This window comes from Spermophilus citellus (genome assembly GCF_964194105.1).
Source record: "Spermophilus citellus genome assembly, chromosome: 4".
Taxonomy (NCBI): Eukaryota; Metazoa; Chordata; class Mammalia; order Rodentia; family Sciuridae; genus Spermophilus; species Spermophilus citellus.
In genome coordinates, this window is record NC_138185.1 from 205,732,076 (window position 1) to 205,756,268 (window position 24,193).

The following is a 24,193-nucleotide window of genomic DNA, read 5'->3' on the forward strand; positions in this document are numbered from 1 at the left end:
TGGAGGAAAGAAAGGCTATATATGAAAAATAATTCCCCTCTCATATATTTAAATATAAGCATTTACCTTTTAGCTGTTCCTTATTCTTGTCCTGGGGTGTGTCATTAGTTAAAAAGAACACTACCTTCAAATAATAGTAACACTATGGTTAGTGCCTCTGATTTTTTAAAAAAATATAGTAATTAGCCAGGCGCAGTGGTGCATGCTTGTAATCCTAGTGGCTCAGAGGGCTGAGGCAGGAGGATCATAGGTTCAAAGCCAGCCTCAGTAAAAGTGAGGCACTAAGCAACTCAGTGATACCCTGTCTCTAAATAAAATACAAAAATAGGGTTGGGATGTGGCTCAGTGATCGAGTACCCTTGAATTCAATCCCTGGTATCCCCCCCAAAACAACAAAAAAATGAACTCGGGGTGGGGGTGTAACTCTGAGGCAAAGCTCATGCTTAGCTTGCATGAGGCCCTGGGGTGGATCTCCAAAACCCAAACAAAACGTGAAAAATTTTTTTAGACTGCTGTATTTTTCAAGATAACAGATCAAACTTTATGTAATAACATATACTCTGAGGATGATTCAATAGAATATTTTAAACTTTATAAAATCATATCTTAAATTATTTTTTTCTTGCTGTAGCTAATTCATTATTTAATACTTAACATTTTCCTAGCTATACTACTTGCTGGACTGATTAACACTTAGCAATATGGATATTTCTTTCATTTTAAAAAAAGATAAAAAAATAGGAAAACATAATTTTGATGTTACAAAAGTAATGGAATTATTATGAGTTTTGTATAGGCTAGTTATTATCAAAATCTGAACCTAAGTTCCCTTCCCTCACTCTCACTGAAGGAATATATATTCCTTTTTTTTTTTTTACATTTATTTTATTTATTTGTTTATTTATTTTTATGTGGTGTTATAGATCAACTCAGTGCCTCACAGGTGCCAGGCAAGCACTCTACCACTGAGCTACCGCCCCAAACAAGAATATATATTCTTCATTCATAAGAATTTATAATATTAGCTATATATCATATTAGAAATTAAACTGAGAAGAGTATGTTAATTTTCCTGTTTTATAATCTATTATAAAAACATATTATTGCTAAATATATCCCACAAATGCATGATTTATGTGATCTTTATATCAGTCATTAAACACATAGCAAACTTTATTTGAATTAAAAAAATTAAGTCTGTTTTTCTGATAAAAACCAAGTATGACTAGGTTGACTGCTAACAAGGCAGAGAGACTTCTCTGATGTGTTGCATGGAACAGATCTTCTGGAAACATAGCACTGAGTCTGCACTCCAGTGTTCTGATAATACTACATTTAAATGTTTAATAGTAATAAAATTGTAATATTAAGATAACTTAGCAAAATGAAATTAACAACTTTCCCTCAATCCTTAAAGACATTAGGTCAACAAAATACCCCTATGTGACAGAGTAAGGGTATAATAAAATCATTTTATAAATCTTGGCAAAGCTTTTTCAGTACTCTTTTAAAAAACCAAGAAAATGAATGGTTCCAGGGATCAGGAAACACATTCTTTTTTGCCAGTCTCTGGTTTCTAATTCTTTCCTTTCAACATTAATGAAGGGGGTTCCTAATCAAAGTTGTCATGGATAGAGCAAAAAAATAATTTTTAATCAGAGATCACTCTGATTTTTGATATACCACTTGAAAGCAGTTTAAAGAATTAAGTGACTCTGTTGTAATAAAACGGTTCCCATTCCTATAGACTTATTTATGTGAACAAGGTAAATATTAAGATAACTTTAAAATATTAACATTTAGAAAAATAAAAAGTAGTGCTAGTCTCAATTATATGTAAACTGATTTAAAAAACACTCAAAAGAGTAAAATTTTATAATTATTTTATTGATTTGATTAATAACAGATTAATAACTAGTCAACTGTGACTAGTAACATCTTACAAATTTTCTTAACCCAGATCATACAAAATAAAATTAAAAATAAATTTATATACTATTTCAGATATGTATGACAAGGTGACCAGTTAAAGACCAAATCACTAAAAATATAACATTAGTATGTAATTCTATATATGAAAGCAAGGGCTAAAAACATACATCTAGGGAGATAAGAAAAATATAATTTGTAATTAAAGAACTTGCTTGTATATTTTTTTAAAAAAATCAACACTGGGATCACTGGGTATCTATTTTGAAATTTAGAGTCTACTGGATATTCAAGAATTTATTTTATTTCAAGAGTATTTATTTTAATATTTAAAATGGCTGTAATTTATACTCTTTTGAAAAATTTAAAAGCAAACTTAAAAACGTATAAGAAGTATAGTTTTTCAAAGTCCTTTTGAGAGGATATAGACAAAAATGCTAATACCATAGTTCTAGAGAGTGTTAGATTTCACAAAAAAGGTATAAGAAGCAACAGTAATTTTATTAGTAGGAAAAATTTTAATTCATTTCAAAATAATTTAGAAACAACAGAATTTGACTGATTAAAGACAACAGTTTTTTGAACAAGGAGTGATAACCTAGGCAGCACTGATTTGTGTGTCATGAATCCACCTTTAATTTAATATTCTAAATATAACAGTATAGGTCTTAATATGTGTATGCTGGAAGATGAGAGTGTCAAAGGCAGTCTTCTGAAATATTAAAAATCAGTCTCATAACTTTATTAGCCTAAAATCTGATGGAATTTCACAGAAAGTCTAGTGTCCAACAAATACAGGTGTTTCCCCTTATCATAATTATATTACTCAAACATGTTTTGAAGCCACTCACCTGTTTAATGCCTAGTCCTTTCTCATGCATATATCCCAAATTAAACATAGCTTGTGCACTGTGTTGCTGCTCAGAAGCTAGACGATAATGAATAAATGCAGTCTCGTAATCTACGTCCGTGCCAAATCCATAGAAATGGTAGTCTCCAAGCTTAATTCTAGCCACGGTATATCCTTAAACAAAAGTTAAATGTAAAACTGCCAATAAATAAAAGTATGTTTAAAACAGATCAATTTATTTCTTCTTCATTAACATGCTTATATAAGACAAAGAATTTTAATTTGTAGTATACAAACTGTGGAAAAAAGCCCTTAGTCAAGCTATCAAGTCAGTAAAAATTTAAGCTAGAAGTGCAGCTTTTCTGTACAATGTTTTGTAATAGGGAGAGGTGAAACAAGTTGGCTAGTATTCTATTTCACTAATACTCCTCTTAAATCTTCATGCCCTATTTTATCCTGTTATTTAAATTCTAAAAATGGCTTAGCATGACCATTGTTTAGGCCTGGAGAAGAAATAGGCGGATAATTTTGAGCAGATTTATGTGTGAGAAACAAATATTCAAAAGAAAAAGAGTGGGGAAAAGTTAGAGTCTCTATGAGTTTCAGGATGATATTCTATTATGAATTTTATTCAAATCTCATTTTATACAATAAACTAGCCTAAAATTAGAAACCAAAAAGTGAACCACAGCAGGATGGAAATGTCCAATACAGAGACTTTACAATTCCATTTACAAATCCTGGCACTAGATCTACTATTGAGAATAAATACTGATCATGATGCAAACAAGTGAAGCCATAGTTAGTATCTCTGCTTAATTTTAAGGTGATGAATGACCCGATTTAATGTTCATGGGAGATGAAAATCAATAGAGAAGTCACTGGATGAAAAGAATGCCCTAGAATTTATCACTTACCTTGAGAGGCAGCCCTGTTCCAATGTAGTAAAGCTCTGGGATAAGTTTCATTCTCACCAACAATGGTTGCCTCTCCTACAGAACAAGAAGTGAAATACGAATCAGGCATTTAAGGAAAGGCACTAGACGTTCATGCTTCATTTGCAACTAGGGTGAATACACAGAGCATGATAAGTGTTATGGGCCAGGCTATATGGGCAATGACCAAACAGACTCCATTTTATCCTCAGAGTCCATATCATGTAAGAAATGCTTCTCCCATGGGAAAGCCCCGCCTCTGTACCCATTAAGAGTTACCTAGCATAACATACTTGGCAACACAAAGTAGCAATTCTTATACAATGTAAAATTGTTCTCTTTGGTTTCCATTTTTCTTGGGCAATGTACCAGAGATTGATTGTCAGAGATTGTGATTGTCTAGACATTAGTAACCATTCTCTAACTTGTACTGAACTAGGGTCATTTTGACCCACTTCCCTTTTGCTTGCTTGCTGCTATGCCAACCTGGAAAGTCTCATGGGAAATATCAATGTACCCACTGCATTGACTCGCTAACTGCCTAATTCAGCTTCTGTACCTGCTTGCTTGCACCTACGTAAACCTGGATGTGGTTTTTGCGGTTTTGCCTTTAAATATCCTAAAATGCTCAGGCTCAGGGCTGTTCCTTACACAGACAGTATTAGGTCCTGTGGGGGTCAGTTGCCGGCTGGCTGGCTATATAAAGACTCTTCAATTTGAACAAAACTGGGAATTGGTGTGTTTTCTGAGCAACCTCCCCACAACAATACGTACTAGATTAAATAAGTATTGGAATAAACACACTGAGTTCAAATAAGCCAGTGAATTCAGGATGTCAAAACTTCCTGAAACATGTTCTATTTATAATACGGATAATGAGACTAATTACTGAGCCAGTTCTGGGGATCTAATGTTGGGAAAATCCAGTGTTTTATTACTTGCTTTATTTTAAGAAGATATTGAATGCAGTTAGGCCTGAGGCAGGAGTAAAATTAACCTTACTCTGATCAAGAATGAAGGCTGCATTGCTTTGTGCCACTTCATAGCCTTGTTCGGCCAGCAGGAGGTACTGGACCACTGCAGCATTGTAGTCACCATCTTTATAGCTGTTATAGGCAATCATAAGCCTCTCAGACCAACGGCCTCGTTCACATACATTCTTAAACAACTAGAAGAGGAAAGAAGAAAAATAACATGCCAAAAAATAACTTCTGTACCCTGACTACAACTGACTGTTAAATTTGCTCTTTGAATCTCTAGTAGCTCACTTTCATCTACCCTTAAGAAAAAAAAACAGGCTTATAAAAATAAGAACATTATATACCATTACTGTGAATATGTGATGTTTTAATGATTTACATATACTATGGATATTAATATACTTATTCCTCCTAAGAGGTTGATGAAGGGTCATCCTATGAGGCAAGTCCTTTTAGAAGCCCTCTTTTACAAGTGAAGACACTAAAGCACAGAAAGATTTAGAAACTTTGCTAAGCATTTATCAGTGTCACTCTGAAGTTTCACAGCATTTCAGAGCGCTGAAGAGGAAAATTTCCAATTAAGAGATTAGCATTCCCCTTTGGAGTATTTATTCAACAATACTCTTTTTTTCCTGATGCTATCAGATGCTATTTGAGGTGAGAGATACCACACACTAACATCTGCTCTTACAAACACTGATGTTAATGAGAACAAACAAACTAAATAGGTACAATAGTTACACATGGATCCCCAGGGTCTTCCCTCAATGCTAATAGGCTGAGTCTTTTTGTACTGTAGGAAAAAAAAAAATCATGCAAGGAAAACAAGAACTAAAATGGTAGGCCTTCCTATTGGGCCAATAATTTCCTCCATACAAATTGTTAGAAAATCCCTTACCTCCACTGCAGTGTGACATGATCGCATTACACCTGTGCCGCTGGCATGCATCTGTGCTAGGTTATAGAAAGCCAGGATGTGGCCTCCTTGAGAAGCTAAATTAAAGTATTTCAAGGCCTGTTTATAATCCCTCTTGACTCCAATGCCATCTGTAAGAAAAAAAAAAAAAATCACATGAAAGACGTTTAAATAAGATTTAGTTAAAGTGTCAGAGAAGCCTTCCCTATGAAGAATAAACTCTAATGAAAGTCCTATGTTCAGGAAGATCATGGGTTCAAAGCCAGCCTTAGCAACTTAGTGAGAACTAAGCACTCAGCAAGAAGGGGAAGGGGCTGGGGATGTGGCTCAGTGGCTAAGCACCCCTGGGTTCAACCCCCAGTACCAAAAAAAAAAGGGTCATATGTTAATCTATATTAATCTATATTAACCAGAATCACATATTTGCTAAATATAAATATTTATTATATTATTAATATACCTTATTATTATAATTATAAATATTTATATTTTCTAAATATAAATGTGAACCTGGCTAATATAGATTAATATTCATTAAAATAATTTTATAATGAAAAATAAAATGCACAAATAATTGAATTGGGAGAACATTAATTAGCCAGAATTGTGTAGTTCCCATTTCCATATCATACTGCCATCTAGTGAAAAATAGGTTAGTTTAGATCTTGGTGTATTCATGATAAATTTCAATGTTACGACTTACTATAGTACATAGAACCAAGTTGCAGTTGCCCATCCACCCAGCCTTGTTCAGCAGCTTTCTGGAAATACTTCAGTGCCAGATCATAATTCTGCAGAAAAAGATGTCAAATTATAAAAAAGCTCAAAAGGCTGATACACTCAGAATATAGGTGATTCATTCATTGTAAGGAATGAGCAAATAAAAAAAACTAGAGTCATTAAAAGGAAGACCTTCTAATTTTTTTTTTTAATAATACATAGATACTTCAAGTCACAGAGGGATTAAGATTTAGGACTGTAAAGAAAAACAAATAAAGTTTTTGTGAAACATTTGTATATTTGCTCTCAGAAAGCATGAATACTAGAAGAATGTCAGACCAGGAAGTAAGAAATAATCACTCTTGATACAGGAGGTTGCTTTCCTGGCTCCTCTGTGGCGTGAAACCAATAAAGCAGACGGGCAGCTTCTCTGCAAGGTGGATGAACAAAACGAAACGAAACAAAACAAAACAAAAAAAGCAGGCGGTGGAGGGACTTTACTGGAAAACTGGATGTTCAAAAAAGATCTGGGACTCAGGAGGTTGGATATAATAAGACAGAAATCTCCAGAAGCAGAGCTGCCGCCATGGTCGGGCCAAAAGCACCAGCCAGAGTGGTCCCTCTGTGAGCAAAGTGGAGGGATAAGAGAATTAAAGAAACCTACATTTTTGGGAGGTCTGAGGCATGTCTGGGTATGGAGCATTTAAAGATCAAGGACACTGTTCCACAGGAATGTTGCACAATATCTTTGTGTGGTAAAGAAGCCACCATCTCTCCAGACAGTGTGTGGAGGATAAAGGAAGGAAACATTTTGCAGCTGAGGCACGGGGGCCAGCAGCTAAGAAAGCCAATACCTGGCAAACCTGAGTTTGGTTCAAAATACAGGCCCAGTAAACACACTGCACATCATAAAGTGTGCTTCGGTGAACAGGAAGGAGAACATCAAATGTGGAAAGAGGTTTACACAGGGGACAACTGATTGTGGAAACCCACGCACCTCTACCTCTACCCCTCCATTCTGCTGCTTGTAGGACAGGCTGGGAGAGACTCATCTATTTGGCCGGGAACTCGGAAAGGTGGGTGCAGGATAGACTGTTTGAAAATGTGGGGTTCGCACACTCCCAACACATGAGTGGAACCCAGGGGAGATTCCTTGGGGTATAGTCTTCAGTGTGGAGAAGAACGTACTGGGCGTTGGAGGTGTGCTGATTTAAAAATCTCCAGACCAACTGGCACTCTTCAAAGAGCCTTAAGCCCACGTAAACCTAAACCCTGCCTCCAGGAATTCTACTTATGGGATTATCCCTCTCACTCCAGCAATCCAGAGGGTGGAGCATGGCGGTCCAGATGACCCCACCTAAAACTGCTGAGAAGAGAAGCTGAGAATCTTTTCAATTCCAGTGGAAAGAATTCTTTAACTTTTCATCAAGATTTTTTTCTTTTTTCTTTCATCTGTTTGTGACATTTATGGTACATGGACATTTATACATATTCGGATTTTCTTCTCATTTCTAGCATTTGTGAAGCCAGTTGTTTTCCATGGATTAGTTCTTTAAGAACTAGGATGTTTGATTAGTGTATTTAAGTTTTGTATTCTTTTATTTTTATTTTTAAAAATATTTTTACTTTATATATTTTATTACCCATTTCTCTTGATTCTCTCTTTTCTTCTACTAACAGCCAATCTCTACTGTTCTCTTTCACTTGTCCTTTATTTTTCACTTCTATCTTCTCTCTTCCTCCCTAATAATCATCACATCCTATATCACTTCTGTTCTTTTGTCCACCATTTGAAACTGTAAACCATTTTGCAAACTTGCTGTTTTTATTGTAGGTAATAACTGATCATATCATTTCTGTTTACTGTGATAATTAACATTGTAGATGTCATATTAGGAATTATTTGGTTTAATGTTGTATATTGTTTGCATTGGTTGTTGTTATTACTTGTCTCCCCCTAAACACTGAGGTACTGGAAAACTTCAGGTACACTGTAAGTCCACAGGGTAGAAACCGGACTGCCTCAGATCCACATTGTTAGATGGGTAGACACATGAACAACATGAAAAAGCAAGGGAACAAACTGCCTCAAACAAACCAAGATATTCCAATAATAGAATCCATAGACACCACAGTGGAAGAAATGATAGAGCACGAGTTTAGAATGTACATAATTAAACTGATTTGTGAAGTAAAGGACAGTATAAGGAGTGAAATCAGAGGGAAAACATAGGACGTCAAAGATCACTTCAGTAAAGAGAGATTCTGAAAAAAAAAGAAAAAAGAAAAAAATCAAGTAGAATTTTCAAAAGGGAGAAATCAATAAAGTAAATTAATGATTCAATTGAGCAGGGTGCAGTGGCGCATGCCTGTAATCCCAGTGGCTCAGGAGGCTGAGACAGGAGGATTGTGAATTCAAAGCAGCAAGGCACTAAGTAACTCAGTGAGACCCTGGCTCTAAATAAATAGGGCTGGGAATGTGGCTCAGTGGTAGAATGCCTGAGTTCAATTCCCAGTACCAAAACAAACAAACAAACAAAACAAACATAAAAAAAAAATTCAGTTGGATATCTCACCAACAGACAAGAGTTTCAGGCAATGAAGACAAAATATACAATCTTTTTTTTTTTTTTTTAAAGAGAGAGTGAGAGAGAGAGAGAGAGAGAATTTTTTTTTAAATATTTATTTTTTAGTTTTCGGCGGACACAATATCTTTGTTTGTATGTGGTGCTGAGGATCGAACCCGGGCCGCACGCATGCCAGGCGAGCGTGCTACCGCTTGAGCCACATCCCCAGCCCCAAAATATACAATCTTGAAAACAAATTTGATCATGGAGAAAAGATGTTAAGAGACCATGAACAGAACTTATAAGAAATACAGGATAAACTAAAAAGACCAAATTTAACATTTATTGGGACAAAGATTCAGAGGTGTAAATGAAAGGAATGCACAATCTCTTCAATGAAATAATATCAGAAAATTTCCCAAACCTAAAGAAGGAAATAGAAAATCAAATACAGGAGGTTTAGGACCACAAATATACAAAATCACAACAGACTCACACCAAGGCACATTATTATGAAAATGCCTAACATATCGAATAAGGATAGAATTTTAAAGGCTGCCAGAGAAAAATGACACATAATATTTAGAAGTAAACCAATTCAGATCTCAGCTGATCTCTCAACCCAGACCCTCAAAGATAGGAGGTCTTGGAATAATATATACTAAGCTCTAAAAGAAAATGGATGCCAGTCTAGAACACTATACCCATCAAAATTAAACTTCAGAATTGATGATGAAATAAAAACCTTTTATGATGAACAAAAGTTAAAAGAAATCACAACTAGAAAGTCTGCATTACAAAATATACTCAATAAAGATATTTCATGAAGAAAAAATGAAAAATAAAAGTGAAAACCAGCAAAGGAAGGAACTACACTAAAAGAATAGTCAATCAATAGAGAAACTAATTCAAATTAAAAACCAGAAATAAATCAAAAAGACTGAAGAGTGAATGGTAGTAGTTTAGAAAAATTCATTATTTGCAGAGGAGAGGTGGTAGGTAGAAGGAGCAAAAGGCAGAATGAGGAGTTTTCCCTCTCCAAAACAAGAGACTTAAGTATTTTCTTAGATTTAAGTAAAGAAAATGATAAGGGGGAGGCCTAAGTCCTGCAGAAATGGGAAAAGTGAGTAGGGTAGAGAGCAGAGATGAAGAATGAAACACTTCGCCCCTTAAGACAGTGTCAGAGATGAAGCCATGTTCAGAAGATAGTCAAGCTGGGGTGTGAGCCAAATTCAGCGACAAAAAGAAAAGGAAGGCTGAGATCTGGTTACCATGGAACAGTCTCACATGGGCTGACTGGGCTAGTTAAGAAATACTTCCTTTATCAGCTGACTGCTTATTAAAGTCAGAATGCCAGATAGAAACTTACAACTTGAACACCTCTCCCATAGAGATAGGCCATTCCAAGACCACTCTGTCCAACCGGGTTGCCCTGCAAGGAGAGAAATCAGACAAAGGCAAAAAGAATTTACTAAAAATAGGCAAGAATAAATAACTACAAAATAAATTATTTTCAAGCGCATTCAAAACATGTCTTAACAGTTTTCATTTTGAAACAATCTTTCTCCCTCTCATCAGACTAATCATAAGGCTGACTTTTAGATATTTGGGGACTATCAATAATTTGCTTACAAAGGAAAAAATCATTTAGAATTAAAAGGTCACTTTTTTGGGGGGGGGTACTGGGGATTGAACTCAGGGACACTCGACCACTGAGCCACATCTCCAGCACTATTTTGTATTTTATTTGGAGACAGGGTCTGAGTTGCTTAATGCCTCACCACTGCTGAGGCTGGCTTTCAACTTGAAAACCTCCTGTCTCAGCCTCATGAGCCACTGGGATTATAGGCATGTGCCACTGCACCCAGCTAAAAGGTCACACGTTTGTGGTAGTTTTTCATCACTAACTTTTTACCCCATAAAGAAGGATGATGTCATAGGGTAGAGTCAACAGTCATATAATACTGGGGATGTAGCTGAGTGGTAGAGCACTTGCCTAGTATACACAAGGCCCTGAATTCAATCCCCAGCACCACAAAAAGAAAGAATATCATATAATAACAATAATACTATCAGGTGACAAAAATCAGTAGAATGTCATGGAACTAACTTAATCATGGTTTTGAGACTCAAAGGACAATAATCTAGAATCCACCCAGAACCTACAGCAATAAAAGACATCTTAAAAAAGGAGTCACAGTGCTCCTCTGGGAAGCACTCAATTGACATCTAGTAGAGTGACATGCAGTTGACAGAGAAGGAAATGTGCATGCCAGAGGCACCCAGGATCTCAGGTATTCACGTGCAGTTTTCCTTGGGTTAAAGAAAGCTTAATCTATGTATTATGATTATCAAATGAATCCAATTATGTAAGTTTTTAAACTTCAAGTTGCAGTACAAATAAGGTAGATTATATAACTCCCAATTCCACTGTGAAAAATCAAGATTTCCCTGATCAGGAAAACTTCTCAAAGAAATTTAAATAGAATTAATATTTAACAATCTACTTAAATATTAAAATATTAAAAATTACTTCTTATTGGGAAGGCTTTGTCTAGTTAATACATTCACATGAATTATACTGACATAGGCACTTTTAATCAACTTATGGCATGAATAGTTATGATTAATCCTTCAATATAATAAACTTATTTATTAAACATTAACAATATAGCACACATTTTAAAACAAAAATCATTAAATCTTACCATGTCAGCAGCTTTCTTAAAGTAGTGAAGAGCTGTCTCATTACTCTGAGGTACAATATCACTTCCTTCTGAATACATCTGGAAAACATACCCCAGTTTTTATTTAGAGCTATAACCCTCTGTTATGGTTTGTATATAAGGTGTCTCCCCAAAATCTCACATGTGAGACGATGCAAGAAGGTTTGGAGAAGAAATTATTGGGTTATAGCCTTAACCTAATCTGTGAACTAATCCCTAATGGGATTAACTTGAGTGGTACTGGAGGCAGATGGGGTGTGGCTGGAGGAAGTGGTTCACTGGGGGCTTGGCTATGGGGCATATATTTTGTATCTGGAGAATGAAGACTCTCTCTCTCTGCTTTGTGATCACTATGTGAGCTGTTTCTCTCTGTCACATGCTCCCACCATGATGTTCAGCCTTACCTCGAGCCTGGAGGAATGAAGTTAGCCTTCTATGGGCAAGACCTCTGAAACCGTGAGCCCCCTAAATAAACCTTTCCTCCTCTACAATTGTTCTGGTGGGTCTTTTAGTCACAGTGGTGAAAAACTGACTAAAACACCCTCTCTCAATTATAATTTTCTCTTATCTCACTTTGGTTTCTATTAGGTCATATAAAATCTCTTCACAAAATTTAGAATCCCCTATAAGATATTAGAATTAAATGCGAACTCTTACATGCTAACATTTTAATATTTTTGTATATTTGGTGTCATATCAAATTTATGATTTATCTATGAATATGAATATATAACATGTGCTCAAAGATCCATCTCAAGAGAAGAAATCTTTTAACGTTTAGGTGAATCTTCCTTCTCATTCTACTCAGGGAAGCTGAACCTTTGGGATAAGATGAGTGACTGAACAAGGACAAGGAGATTGTCAGTAGTGTCTACTCCCCCCTCTCCTCACCCATTGCTTTCCCGTGGATAAGCTAAATGATGGGTCTTTGTTCAGCATTCAAGAAATAACTAGAAGGTTATTTAAAAAGTTTTAACACACTAACCATTAAAAATCATATATGGAACAGAATAAAAAGCCAAGAGAAAGGAAAACAGAATGGCCAAGGATGTTTTCTTATCCATGTAAACATTAAGAAAATAACAAATAAAGGATTTTTTTTTCCTTTTTTGAGAAAGGGTTAATTAGTAATTCAGAGCAAGAGCCAAAAGGGCTAGAGAGTGACAAGTTCTTAAATGCCTAACAAAAACAGGTGGAGAAATACCAATTTCTATGCTACAATGTTGGAATATTTAAATGTAAACTTTCCAGGCCTCAATTAACTAGTTGTGATCATGTGGCTGCTGAGATCTTCCTATCTGTAAAAGTCTTTGTGATATAGTCTATCTGAACTTCCTTACTTTAGATTTGGTTCCACTGAAAATACCCATTAGTTTATAGTATGTTAATTTTCAAAATAATAAAAGTTTTGATACAGCTCATGACATGGAATCAATTATTAAGTCTTTAGATAAAAATGTTGCCTTGCTGAAAAAAAGAACTCAATTGACAGGTGTGTCATGACTGTCATACTTAAGATAATCAAAAGGCCTGCAGATAAATTCCAACAAACTCTGTCTCTATTCAGCATGAAGGCCAACAGGAAACTGTGATGGTCTTAGCAAAAATGTATGGATAAAGGATAAATTCCCTATTGTTGCACATAAGAAACACAAAGTAGGTGCTCTGATAATGATAGCTAATTTCAACATGGAATTAACATACTGATGAACAAATGATACAGGATGTATAAGCTGCCTAAGAAAAGGCCTCAGAATAGCACTTATCTTAAGATAAGATACAACACCCTCAGCACTGGACAGTTTATTTATTTATATTGGAGAGTTTATTTCCAATTTATTTTTGGTAAATAGTAGCTCCTGAATATACTATGTGTTTACTATGCAAACACCTCTTACTGTTACATAACACATTCACAGAATGTACAGTACCTTTCCCAAGAAGGCCATAGCATGTGAATTGCCAGCATTAGCTGCTAAATTGAAGTAGTCAAATGCTCTCTGTGAGATAAGAATTTATGAAAATAATTAGTTTTTAATAGAATCTATTTTAGCCAAAGCATATTATTTCAGGAACACTAAAACAAACAAAATTTGTTATATCACAGTGGCTTTAAGAGCAAGAACACCTAGTTTTCAATATATCAAAATGAAAATCTGTGCATCCAGAAGTTTTATTTCACCTGATAGCTACATCAAGGTACTATTTATCTTTAAATCACTTTATAGTTATAGCTACAAGAAATTTCTTGTGTTCCTTAAACTTTAGACCCAAGAAGACTTGTGTTATTTACTGGTAATGTTTGTAAATAGCCTACCTAAAAACACCTGACTGAAACTCACTTATTTATCTACCTCACTACTGGTAACTTAAGAGGTCTTTACAAGGTATGGAGTGTATTTTCATAGTTCTTTACTAAACATACTGGCATCTGTAGAAATCCCTCATCACCACTGTCAACTATACTGTCCATCTTTGTCAAGGACCTTGTAGCACTGATTATTCCTTCTCTCTCTTGCTGATTTACTCTAACCCTCTTTCTGATCCTTTCCCCTTTAAATCAACCCCAAACACATAAGATGCATCTTTCAGGTCTCCAATTTTTCTCCTGGTAGCCATTTTGCTTCATAGCCAAGCTTCTCAAATTAACTGTCTATAGGCACTCTAATCCATTCTACAATCAGTTTTAATTGCTTTCCATCCATAGTACTCCAGAAAGAAAGTCTATCAAGCCACCAATGATCTTCATATTATTACCAATAAAAATTTCCCCTCATCTTATTCCACCTCTTTGTAGCGTTTGGCATAGTCCACACATTCTCCTTCCTGTTTTGAAACACTCTTTTAGCTTGGCTTACAAGATGCCACTCTCCTGGTTTTCTTCCTAACTCTCTACCTGTGCCATCTAATCTTCCTTGTTGATTTTTATTCTATCAGCTGACTTAAATTTTTCTTTTGTAATTGTAGATGGACAGAATGACTCTACTTCATTTATTTATTTTTTTGTGATGCTAAGAAATGAACCTAGTGCCTCAGATGTGCTAGGCAAGTACTCTGCCATTGAGCTACAGCTCCAGCCCCTATCAGTTGACCTTTTAAACATTTAAATTTTTCAGGGCTCATTTTTTACTCGTTCTTATTTTACATTCTCTACAGCAATCTTATCTCCACTCCCATAGCTACTGAGGCATATTTACATTTTTATTCTTTTGCTTCCTCAGGGATTAGATAGATCCTGAAAGCTTATTTATGATACGTATTTAAATGACACAAGCTTGATATTGGCACTGACTAGCAAAAAATACTTCTGGAGTATGATTTCTTGCTACAAGGTGAGGTGTAAAGCCACAGGAACAGGATAGTTACCTGATGATTTTGTTCTACTCCACGCCCTCCATGCAGATGCAGTTGTCCCAGACCAACCTGAAAATCAGTGAAAACAAGGCAAAAGCAGGTGGTAGCAACTAGCATATAATTTATCAACATCAGACCAACCAGAAACTATTTGGTGATTAAAAAGCTTCTGTTCCTAACTCAAAAAACTAGACATTTAAGCTGGGCATAGCGGCGCACACCTGTAATCCCAGCTAATGGGAGGCTGAGGCAGGATGATTTTCAAGTTTAAGGCAATTTATTGAGACCCTGCCTCAAAAAAAAAATAAAAATAAAAATAAATAAATAAATAAATAAATAAATATATGAACTGAGGGTGTAGCTCAGTGGTAGAGCACCCCTGGGTTCAATCCCTAGTACAAAAGAAAACAAAACAAAAAACTACACATTTAGTCTTATATCTTGATATTACTCTAAAATTAATAAAATATAATTATCTAATAATTCACATCATTATCTAATTTGCTATTTATATATTAATTATCAACCTAAATTTTCTAAGAGCTAAAAGTTACTCTTTAAATTACAAAGTATCCTGAAGTGGGAGTGAAATAAAGGTATTTGCAGACAGATTAAAACTTAATTTTATCCCCAGTGAACACGCTATAAAGGCAATAAAGGGTGATTTCCAGCTAAGTAGAGCAAATATCTGTGAAGTGCAGAGATACAATAATAAATAAAATGCAATGAAAAGGCAAATGTATGAATACATTTAAATTGATATGAACTGTATAAAACAATACCTTGTGAATTTAAAAATACATATAATATAAATACAGAGTGCTATAAGGATTTGGTGGTGTCCTAGCAATGGTTAAAAGTGCTTAGGATGCAAGTTACAATCTCTGGGTACCCACTGGAAGAGAGCCCAAAGGATGTTCAACTACCATGCTAGTGGAGGGGAAGAGATACAACAGCAAACAACACTCAAACCAAGAGGGAAAGAAAGTAGACATAAGGAAACATGGAAAATAAAGATAAAGTAAATATAACAGAAAATTTAAGCTAAAATATATCATTTTTAAAGAAAGATGCTTAATCAGACAAGATAATTTTGTAACAATTTCCATGAGCTAAGATTTGGATCTACTTTTCACTATAGTTTTTTTTTCTTTTTTTAACTTAAGCAACTTAAGACTTCCTTCCATTAGCCTTAAACTAATTGTTCTTAATAAGCATCTACTACTTACTTCTATATGTTATAAATCAGAAATAACTACAACTGTAATAGATAAAAGATAGATGTTGAAGTTCTTTCTATTTTACTATCATCAAAATAAACCATGAGGGCTGGGTTGTGGCTCAGTGATAGAGCACTCGCCTGGCATGTGTGAGGCACTGGGTTCAATTCTCAGCACCACATATAAAATAAATAAATAAATTAAAGGTTCACTGACAAATAAATAAATGAATAAAACCCCCATGAAGCATAAATAAATAGTAAATAGCTCTATAGAGCTTCTGGAGACTTCTTGTTTAGGGAAACTGACAGTGTTTGTTCTTATTGATTCCAATAAAAGCCTCATCATCAGGGTCAATGCTGCTCCATTCAAGCAGTGATTTCCCACTGTGGGGCATGGGGCAAGTCATATGGCCAGCTTTTAGGAACCTATCAATGTCTAGGCCCCATCCTAAATAAACCCAAATGAAATCTTTTCATAGTGTGGGACCCTTAGTATTTCTTTTAATGTTCCTTATGTGACTCGAATATGTAGCAAGTAACTGCTCAGAGTGATGAGAATGCTACTTACAGAAGTAAATGCTTGCCCCTCCTCCCCATATTAAAATATTAATCAGATATTCCATGAGATGTATAAACACATACCTGTGCTTGTACATCACCTTTTTCAGCTAGGAACTGGTAATATTGAATCAAATCTTCTTCTAACATTCCACTGTTCATTCCTGGGTTTTCTACTTCATCAGGTAGCCGTATTCTCTGTACCACAGAGCCTCCTGTTAGTGAGATATCACTAGCAACTGAAATAGGAGGAGAAAGTAAGAACAGAAAGGAAAGTCAGAAGGATTCCAGTTGCCAAACATGATTTTAAAGAAACTGTTTCTATAGCGGTCTACACATTACAAAATATCATCAATTAATAAATCAGACCTATTTCCCCCCCAAAATATTTATAAAATGGAAGCCAAAGTAAAATTCTTAAGAAATATTTCTCAATCAACTAGGTTTAAGAATGAATTTACTTAAGACAGCCATTCATGAAATTTCAAATACTACAATAAAAATAAATGTATTTAAATTTAATTTATTTTTTTTTCCTGGAAGGTGAAAGGTAAAAAATAGCTACCATGATTTGCAACAAGACGATAATGGGTCAGTGCAGATTCACAACTCTGGAGGACTCCAATGCCAGCCCAGTACCTGTAACCCTGAAAGACACCTTTAAGTGAGAGGACAGAAGTTTCAAATGATTCAGTGACATTTTTCTTGGAACAAACAAAGCTAAGCACACTCAGAATGTAATTCTGCTGTCTTTTGATCAAAGTACATTACCATCTTATTTAATCCTCAGTTTTAAGTTCTAAGGTCCTTTATTTAGCAACTCCAACAAGCACACTAAGTAGGAGCTATGCAATAAAGTCCCTACAGCAATCAAAATAAATGCCATGAACTTTATGTGTGCACTTAAATCATAAGAGAAAATTTCTTAGAACCAATTTAATCTTATTTAATATTATCCTTAGGGCATTACTGTATAATAACATGTATATAGTTAATGTTTTAAATGTTTCTATAAAATATTTAACATATATTTGCTATACAAAAAATTTGTTTCATGTTTCTTAAAAATTCACCAGAAAGGAACTTTTCAACTACTGTTAGAGAAATAAATGTTACTATAGACTACACAAATGAAAAAAACATGATAGAAATTAGAAATGTTTCAGAAAGTTAGAGCATCACCTTTGTTTTCCACTTTATTTCCTTCAGCAGTTTAGCTCTATAACAGAACTAGAAGCTCCTAGACACACTTAGAGCCTTTTTATATGATTCCCATTTTCCCGCACAGCTTATGTGCTTACATTCCCTTGCAAATACCACTTTTTCTCTGACTGTTATCCCTCTGTATTTACTGCATCACTGCATGGGTGGCCTTTTGCTTCTTCCATTCATTTAATACAAATGTTACTCAAAAAAAAAAAAAAAATCCATAAAAGCAAAAACACTTTCTTTCCTCAGAAATATCTTATTTATTTATTTATTTTATTTTATTGGTTGTTCAAAACATTACAAAGATTGCAGAATCACATCGGTTACACATCCACATTTTTACATAATGCCCTATTAGTAACTGTTGTATTCTGCTACCTTTCCTATCCTCTACTATCCCCCCTCCCCTCCCCTCCCCTCCCATCTTCTCTCTCTACCCCATCTACTATAATTCATTTCTCTCCTTGTTTTTTTTCCCCATTCCTCTCACAACCTCTTATATGTAATTTTATATAACATTGAGGGTCTCCTTCCATTTCCATGCAATTTCCCTTTTCTCTCCCTTTCTCTCCCACCTCATGTCTCTGTTTAATGTTAATCTTTTCCTCCTGCTCTTCCTCCCTGCTCTGTTCTTAGTTGCTCTCATTATATCAAAGAAGACATTTGGCATTTGTTTTTTAGGGATTGGCTAGCTTCACTTAGCATAATCTGCTCTAGTGCCATCCATTTCCCTGAAAATTCCATGATTTTGTCATTTGTAGTGCTGCGTAGTACTCTATTGTGTATAAATGCCACATTTTTTTTATCCATTCATCTATTGAAGGGCATCTGGGTTGGTTCCACAGTCTAGCTATTGTGAATTGTGCTGCTATGAACATCGATGTGGCAGTATCCCTGTAGTACGCTCTTTTAAGGTCTTCAGGGAATGGTCTGAGAAGGGCAATAGCTGGGTCAAATGGTGGATCCATTCCCAGCTTTCCCAGGAATCTCCATACTGCTTTCCAAATTGGCCTCACCAATTTGCAGTCCCACCAGCAATGTACAAGTGTACTCTTTTCCCCACATCCTCACCAGCACTTGTTGTTTGACTTCATAATGGCTGCCAATCTTACTGGAGTGAGATGTTATCTTAGGGTGGTTTTGATTTGCATTTCTCTGACTGCTAGAGATGGTGAGCATTTTTTCATGTACTTGTTGATTGATTGTATGTCCTCCTCTGAAAAGTTCTGTTCAGGTCTTTGGCCCATTTGTTGATTGGGTTATTTGTTTGTTCCCTTTCAATACCAGTGTTCTCTCACATTCAGTGTAGAGTACTGTAATGGCCTCCTTATGTCTCCCTTTTTAGATTAAAAGCTTGTTCAGGGTAAGCACTATACATTATTCATATTTGGAATCCCAATAAACAGTTAAATAGTTTTGAATACACACAGGTAAAATGATCTAGTATCTATCCAGTTCGCTAGGAAACTACATTTTCCTTTTTTGTTAAGTCTCATATCCCATAAATAACCAAGTCTCTAGATCCTTTCCCTACTTTCAATCTCATTTCCACTAATTCAATCCTTTACATTCCTGCAAGAGTTAACTGATATTCATTTGAAACATAGTAATATGCGTAAGAAGTCACATGAGGGATGAGGCTGTGTAGCTCAGTGTCAGATCTCCTGCCTAGCATATGTAAGGCAGTGGGTTTAATCCTTAGCACCATATACAAATAAAATAAAGAGGGCACTCTGTCCATCTACAACTACAAAAAGAAAAAAAAATGAAGTCATATGACTTAAAGTCAGTTTATAGTTGAAGGCAGATTAAGCACCTGAGCAGAAAAAGAATTTGGTGTAAAGATTATATATTTACCACTAAGTCATTTAAGTGACCAATGCTTTCTGGTAACACAATGAGATACTCTTAAGTCTTTTATTGGACACTGTTCTTTGTGCAGTAAATCCTTGGTCAAATTAAATGTAAAATCTACAATAAACCAATCTAAAAATTATTCTGACAATTGCAACTCAGACAAATTTTCATCCATATGGAGATTACATTTGTTATCTTCATTAACAAGAAAATGAAGGATGTTTAACAGAATATATGGTTTAAAGTAAATCTCAGTCTTGAAGATGGAAAAGTTTGGCCACTGTAAACCACTACTAGCCTTCTACTAAAGTCATTACTTACCAAAACCATGTGGGCTATTAGATTGCCGCCAAGAGCACCGAATGTATAATATACAAGAGCCTATGAAAGAACAAAAATAACACTTGACTGAATATAGGCATATGTTTATTCACTTCAAATTATAATATACAATAAAGTTTAAATAGTGTTACCTTTGCCTGACTTGAATTAACACCAAGTCCAGAGGCATAGAGAAAGCCAAGAGCCTGAAATAAAATGATGGAAATAAGAATTCTTTCTTTGGTGAAAACTTATCCAAGACAGACACAATTCTATGCACTATGAAAAAATGCAAGAGTCTTTAAATGCTAAACAAATTGAATGCAAGTATTCATAAAAATGAAATTAAAGAGCCTCAGATACGTATTCAGGATTTTTTTTTGGTTAAAAATGAGACACGAATGTCATGAGTTCAAAGCCAGCCTCAGCAACAGCAAGGCAGTAAACAACTCAGTGAGACCCTGTCTCCAAGTAAAATACAAAATAGGGCTGGGGATGTTTTTAGGACTGGCCCTTAAAAGCATTCCAGAGATTTTCTCATCTCTTTCCCCTCCAGGATGGCTCGGAAACCCATGATCCTAATGGTGAAGCTACAGGATGAGTGCCCCTGAGCCACATCCCCAGCCCTATTTTGTATTTCACTTGGAGACAGGGTCTCACTGAGTTGCTTAGTGCCTTGCTATTGCTGAGGCTGGCTTTGAACTCACAACATTCCTGCCTCAGCCTCCCAAGATGCTGGGATTACAGGCATGCACCATTGTGTCCAGCTTGTATTCAGGATTTTAAACGACACGATTCAGTGTAACTTTAAACAAGTCAGAATTTAGTTTGAATAATTCTCCTTCATCTTCATGAAGAGCCATCATGAAGACAAAACAATGTTCATGTTGTTACATCAACATACATCTCTCTCTATGGAGTGAGATATTCTATGAACGTGGACAAGGGATTACCAAGATAAAACTATCCTAGGAGTAAAAAGACAGCAAAGGGTCAATGGAGAAACATCACTCTGCAATGGTAGAGTATATTACCATTTTCTAAGAAAAACCACCAAACACAATGCATTGGTAAAGTTCTACTCTTTGCCTTCTATGGATCATCCTTCATGATATGAAAGTTATAATGCAAGTGCGGCAGGGAATGCTACTGCTCATCAAAATCCATAAGCTCCTCTATATTTCCCAGCCTCTTGTATAGTTAGGTAGGACCTGGGACGTGGCAGGAAGGAATGGAAACTATTTTTAGGACTGGCCCTTAAAAGCATTCCAGAGATCCTCCCATCTCTTTCTCCTTCATGATGGCTTGGAAACCCATGATCCTGATGGTGAAACTACAGGATGGAAATAGCCTATGACCAAGAGTCATCATTTGGAAGAGAGTGATGCAAGTAGGAGTTCTATTAAACATGGTGTGAGCAAGAAACAACTCTTGGTAGTGTCAAGCCACTATGATTTTGGAGCTTTGCAAGTTACATCACCTAGAATTTACCATGGAAAGAATGCTTTGCAATGTATCAACTGTTGTGTCATTGTAGGGTTCAATTATTAGAGTAAAATGTTGCTTTATAAGTAAATCCATTCTTGAGAACAGAATGCCTCTAAAGACAAAATATATGTAATATATGTATGATATTATAAAAACTAGTTTAATAAAGGGAAAAAAGGCTTTGAAATAAAGGGGAAAAATCAAAATATAACCTTTTTTAAACTAAAACTGAGAATTAGAAAGAGCTACAGATGCATTAGGTATTAAGATATATATAGAAAATAATGATTACATTTCCTGTTATTGTTTAAATAGTCTGAAATAAGACTTATTCTGTGATTAGACATTTTGGTTTATCTTTAGACAAATCCCACAGTTGCATAAATCTGAGTTAAAAAGACGTTTAAATAACTGTGATGGCCTTCTAAACCCAGATGTTAATCTTAGCATTACTAATGTTATAATTGATAACATTAACACATATTATATTATCAACTGATGTAATGCAATCTGAATATAGAACATCCTCTACAATGTTGTTTAGCCAAAAACATTTTACTTGAATTAATCAGCCTTTAGCTATAATATCCAATTTATAGGAAATATAGGGGATGCAGAAATAAAAGAACACTATTAAGATGCAGATGTAGGACATTCTGCATAAAACTGTCCCTACTCCTAACACAGTATGCTCAGGTCTCGGTGGTACATAAGTAATGTTAACTTTCTTAGTTTTGTAACTTTGGTGAAAATGCAAGGGTAAGTAGTTTCAGATGAAAAGAATAACCTATATGTTTCATTGTCTGAGACCTAATTTGGAAAAACTACAAATGTCATTGTGGCAAGATGTAATCTCAAAAACACATTTACTGATCATAAGTATTCTCACTCTAAGGAAAAGTAATACATAAGATAGGTGAAATAATCTGCCAAAAAACTTGTATTTAAAGTTGTCTTTCAGTCTTGTTAAAATACATCAGGGTATAGAGGGTAAACTATTGTTAAAATTAACAAATGCTGTGTGCAGAGAGATTCTTCATTGAAAGTGCACTCACAGTTTGTCCTTTGGGAGAGCCTTCCTCAGTCAGCTTTTCAAACATTTCTCTAGCTGCCTGGATATTCTGTGTTATGTGATCACCAAACAAAAGAGCATATGACACTCTCTCCAAGGCCTTGGTATGGTTCATACTTGCTGCCTTTTGAAGATACCTATATGCTCTTTAAATATAAGCAAGTAAAAAACAAATTAGCAGTGTTTTGGAACTGCTATTAAAAGTTTTTTTTTTTTTACAAAATCTATTAAAATGAAGTATAAATAATGTCATTTTATGATACAAAATTTCCTGATATTATTTCTAATAAATCATGCTATTTATATATGTAGAAAACTTTCTGGATATTTTGACAAGGTACCAGTTCTCCCTATTACCCGAGTATCTTGGAATAGTCTAATCACACTAACAATAATTATAGAAACATCTATTAAAACATCTATTACAAAAGTTTGCAATAAGAATTGTAATGTGATAATGTTCAATAAACGATACAATAATAGCAATTGCAATTTTCTTTTTGACTCTGCACAGGCTACAACAATCAGCAAAAATGAAAAGCAAAAATGTTAGCATGTAATTACTTCTTTTATATTCTTTCAAAATGCAAATTATTTAACTGCAGTTGAAAATTCCAAAGCAAAACCAAAAAACAAACAATATACCTGATGACAATTCCTTTTGTTAGTTTTAAGTCATGTTGAATCCTGAATATTATATGCACTCTTGGTTCTTAGAAACTATTTACAACCTTAGTCAGTTATTTCCACTGTTCTCATTGTTCATTCCTTTGATCAATGCTTAAAATCTTTTTACATAAACAAACTAAAATCTGATAAAAGTCATAATATGAATGTGTATGAATCATGTCATTTCTGGGAACTTAAGAAATCTCGGTCTCTGGCAATACAGTTTTTATAAAAAAGCACTTGGCTACTTTTCTCAATTATAGCTTTCCTGGAGAAAAATGGACTTGACAGTGCTACCTACTCTCGTTTTTGGCTTTTTTTATTGCTTCCGTTGAGGATTTTCATTCCAGTCAGATACATCGTTTCTGCTTCCTGCATTTGCCGTCTCTTAGCAGCCTCTTCTTCAGCTAAAATAAAATGTCACATGCATTTAAATGGATTTTAATGCTATACCAATTATTTATCAAATATAGGAATTTATTATTTCTTTGGGAAGGTCATACAAACACAACAAATGATCTTTTACTAGTTTTAAGTGTGAGTGGACTTTACTGACATGACTTAAAAACTACAAAATCCATTGAAAAATCACTTTCTTTTAGAGAAAGCATTACTAAGCTGCTTTTCAAGTGTACATTCTGTTATTAATGCTGACATTTTATATATAACTCAATGAAGATTTCAGATTATATTCTAAGGCCAGCTAAAATAAAAACAAAAAGATACTAGATAACAACACTTGTCAAAAAAAAAAGCTTTAGTTGTGGGCTGGGATTATGGCTCAGTGGCAGAGTGCTTGCCCTGCATGTCTGAGGCACTT

The 24,193-nt window shown here is 34.9% G+C and overlaps 2 protein-coding genes and 1 pseudogene across 3 annotated transcripts in view; all 3 read right to left on the reverse strand.

Moving 5' to 3' along the window:
- LOC308648301 (high mobility group protein B1-like) overlaps nt 1-24,193 on the reverse strand; it is a 311,195-nt pseudogene that overhangs the window by 193,728 nt on the left and 93,274 nt on the right. The gene's annotated exons all lie outside the window — the stretch shown is intronic.
- The window catches only part of STON2 (stonin 2), a 1,178,066-nt gene that overhangs the window by 181,399 nt on the left and 972,474 nt on the right, over nt 1-24,193 (reverse strand). The gene's annotated exons all lie outside the window — the stretch shown is intronic.
- SEL1L (SEL1L adaptor subunit of SYVN1 ubiquitin ligase) overlaps nt 1-24,193 on the reverse strand; it is a 57,934-nt gene that overhangs the window by 7,931 nt on the left and 25,810 nt on the right. Inside the window, exons 5-19 of the mRNA XM_081291517.1 lie at nt 23,675-23,780; nt 22,688-22,850; nt 20,297-20,350; nt 20,145-20,204; nt 17,323-17,404; nt 16,842-16,996; nt 14,990-15,046; nt 13,555-13,623; nt 11,606-11,683; nt 10,267-10,329; nt 6,314-6,401; nt 5,593-5,741; nt 4,717-4,882; nt 3,697-3,771; nt 2,781-2,953 (exon numbers count right to left, since the gene is read on the reverse strand). Of these exons, the coding sequence (XP_081147643.1) occupies nt 2,781-2,953; nt 3,697-3,771; nt 4,717-4,882; nt 5,593-5,741; nt 6,314-6,401; nt 10,267-10,329; nt 11,606-11,683; nt 13,555-13,623; nt 14,990-15,046; nt 16,842-16,996; nt 17,323-17,404; nt 20,145-20,204; nt 20,297-20,350; nt 22,688-22,850; nt 23,675-23,780 (1,538 nt within the window). The remainder of the gene's footprint in view (nt 1-2,780; nt 2,954-3,696; nt 3,772-4,716; nt 4,883-5,592; nt 5,742-6,313; nt 6,402-10,266; nt 10,330-11,605; nt 11,684-13,554; nt 13,624-14,989; nt 15,047-16,841; nt 16,997-17,322; nt 17,405-20,144; nt 20,205-20,296; nt 20,351-22,687; nt 22,851-23,674; nt 23,781-24,193) is intronic.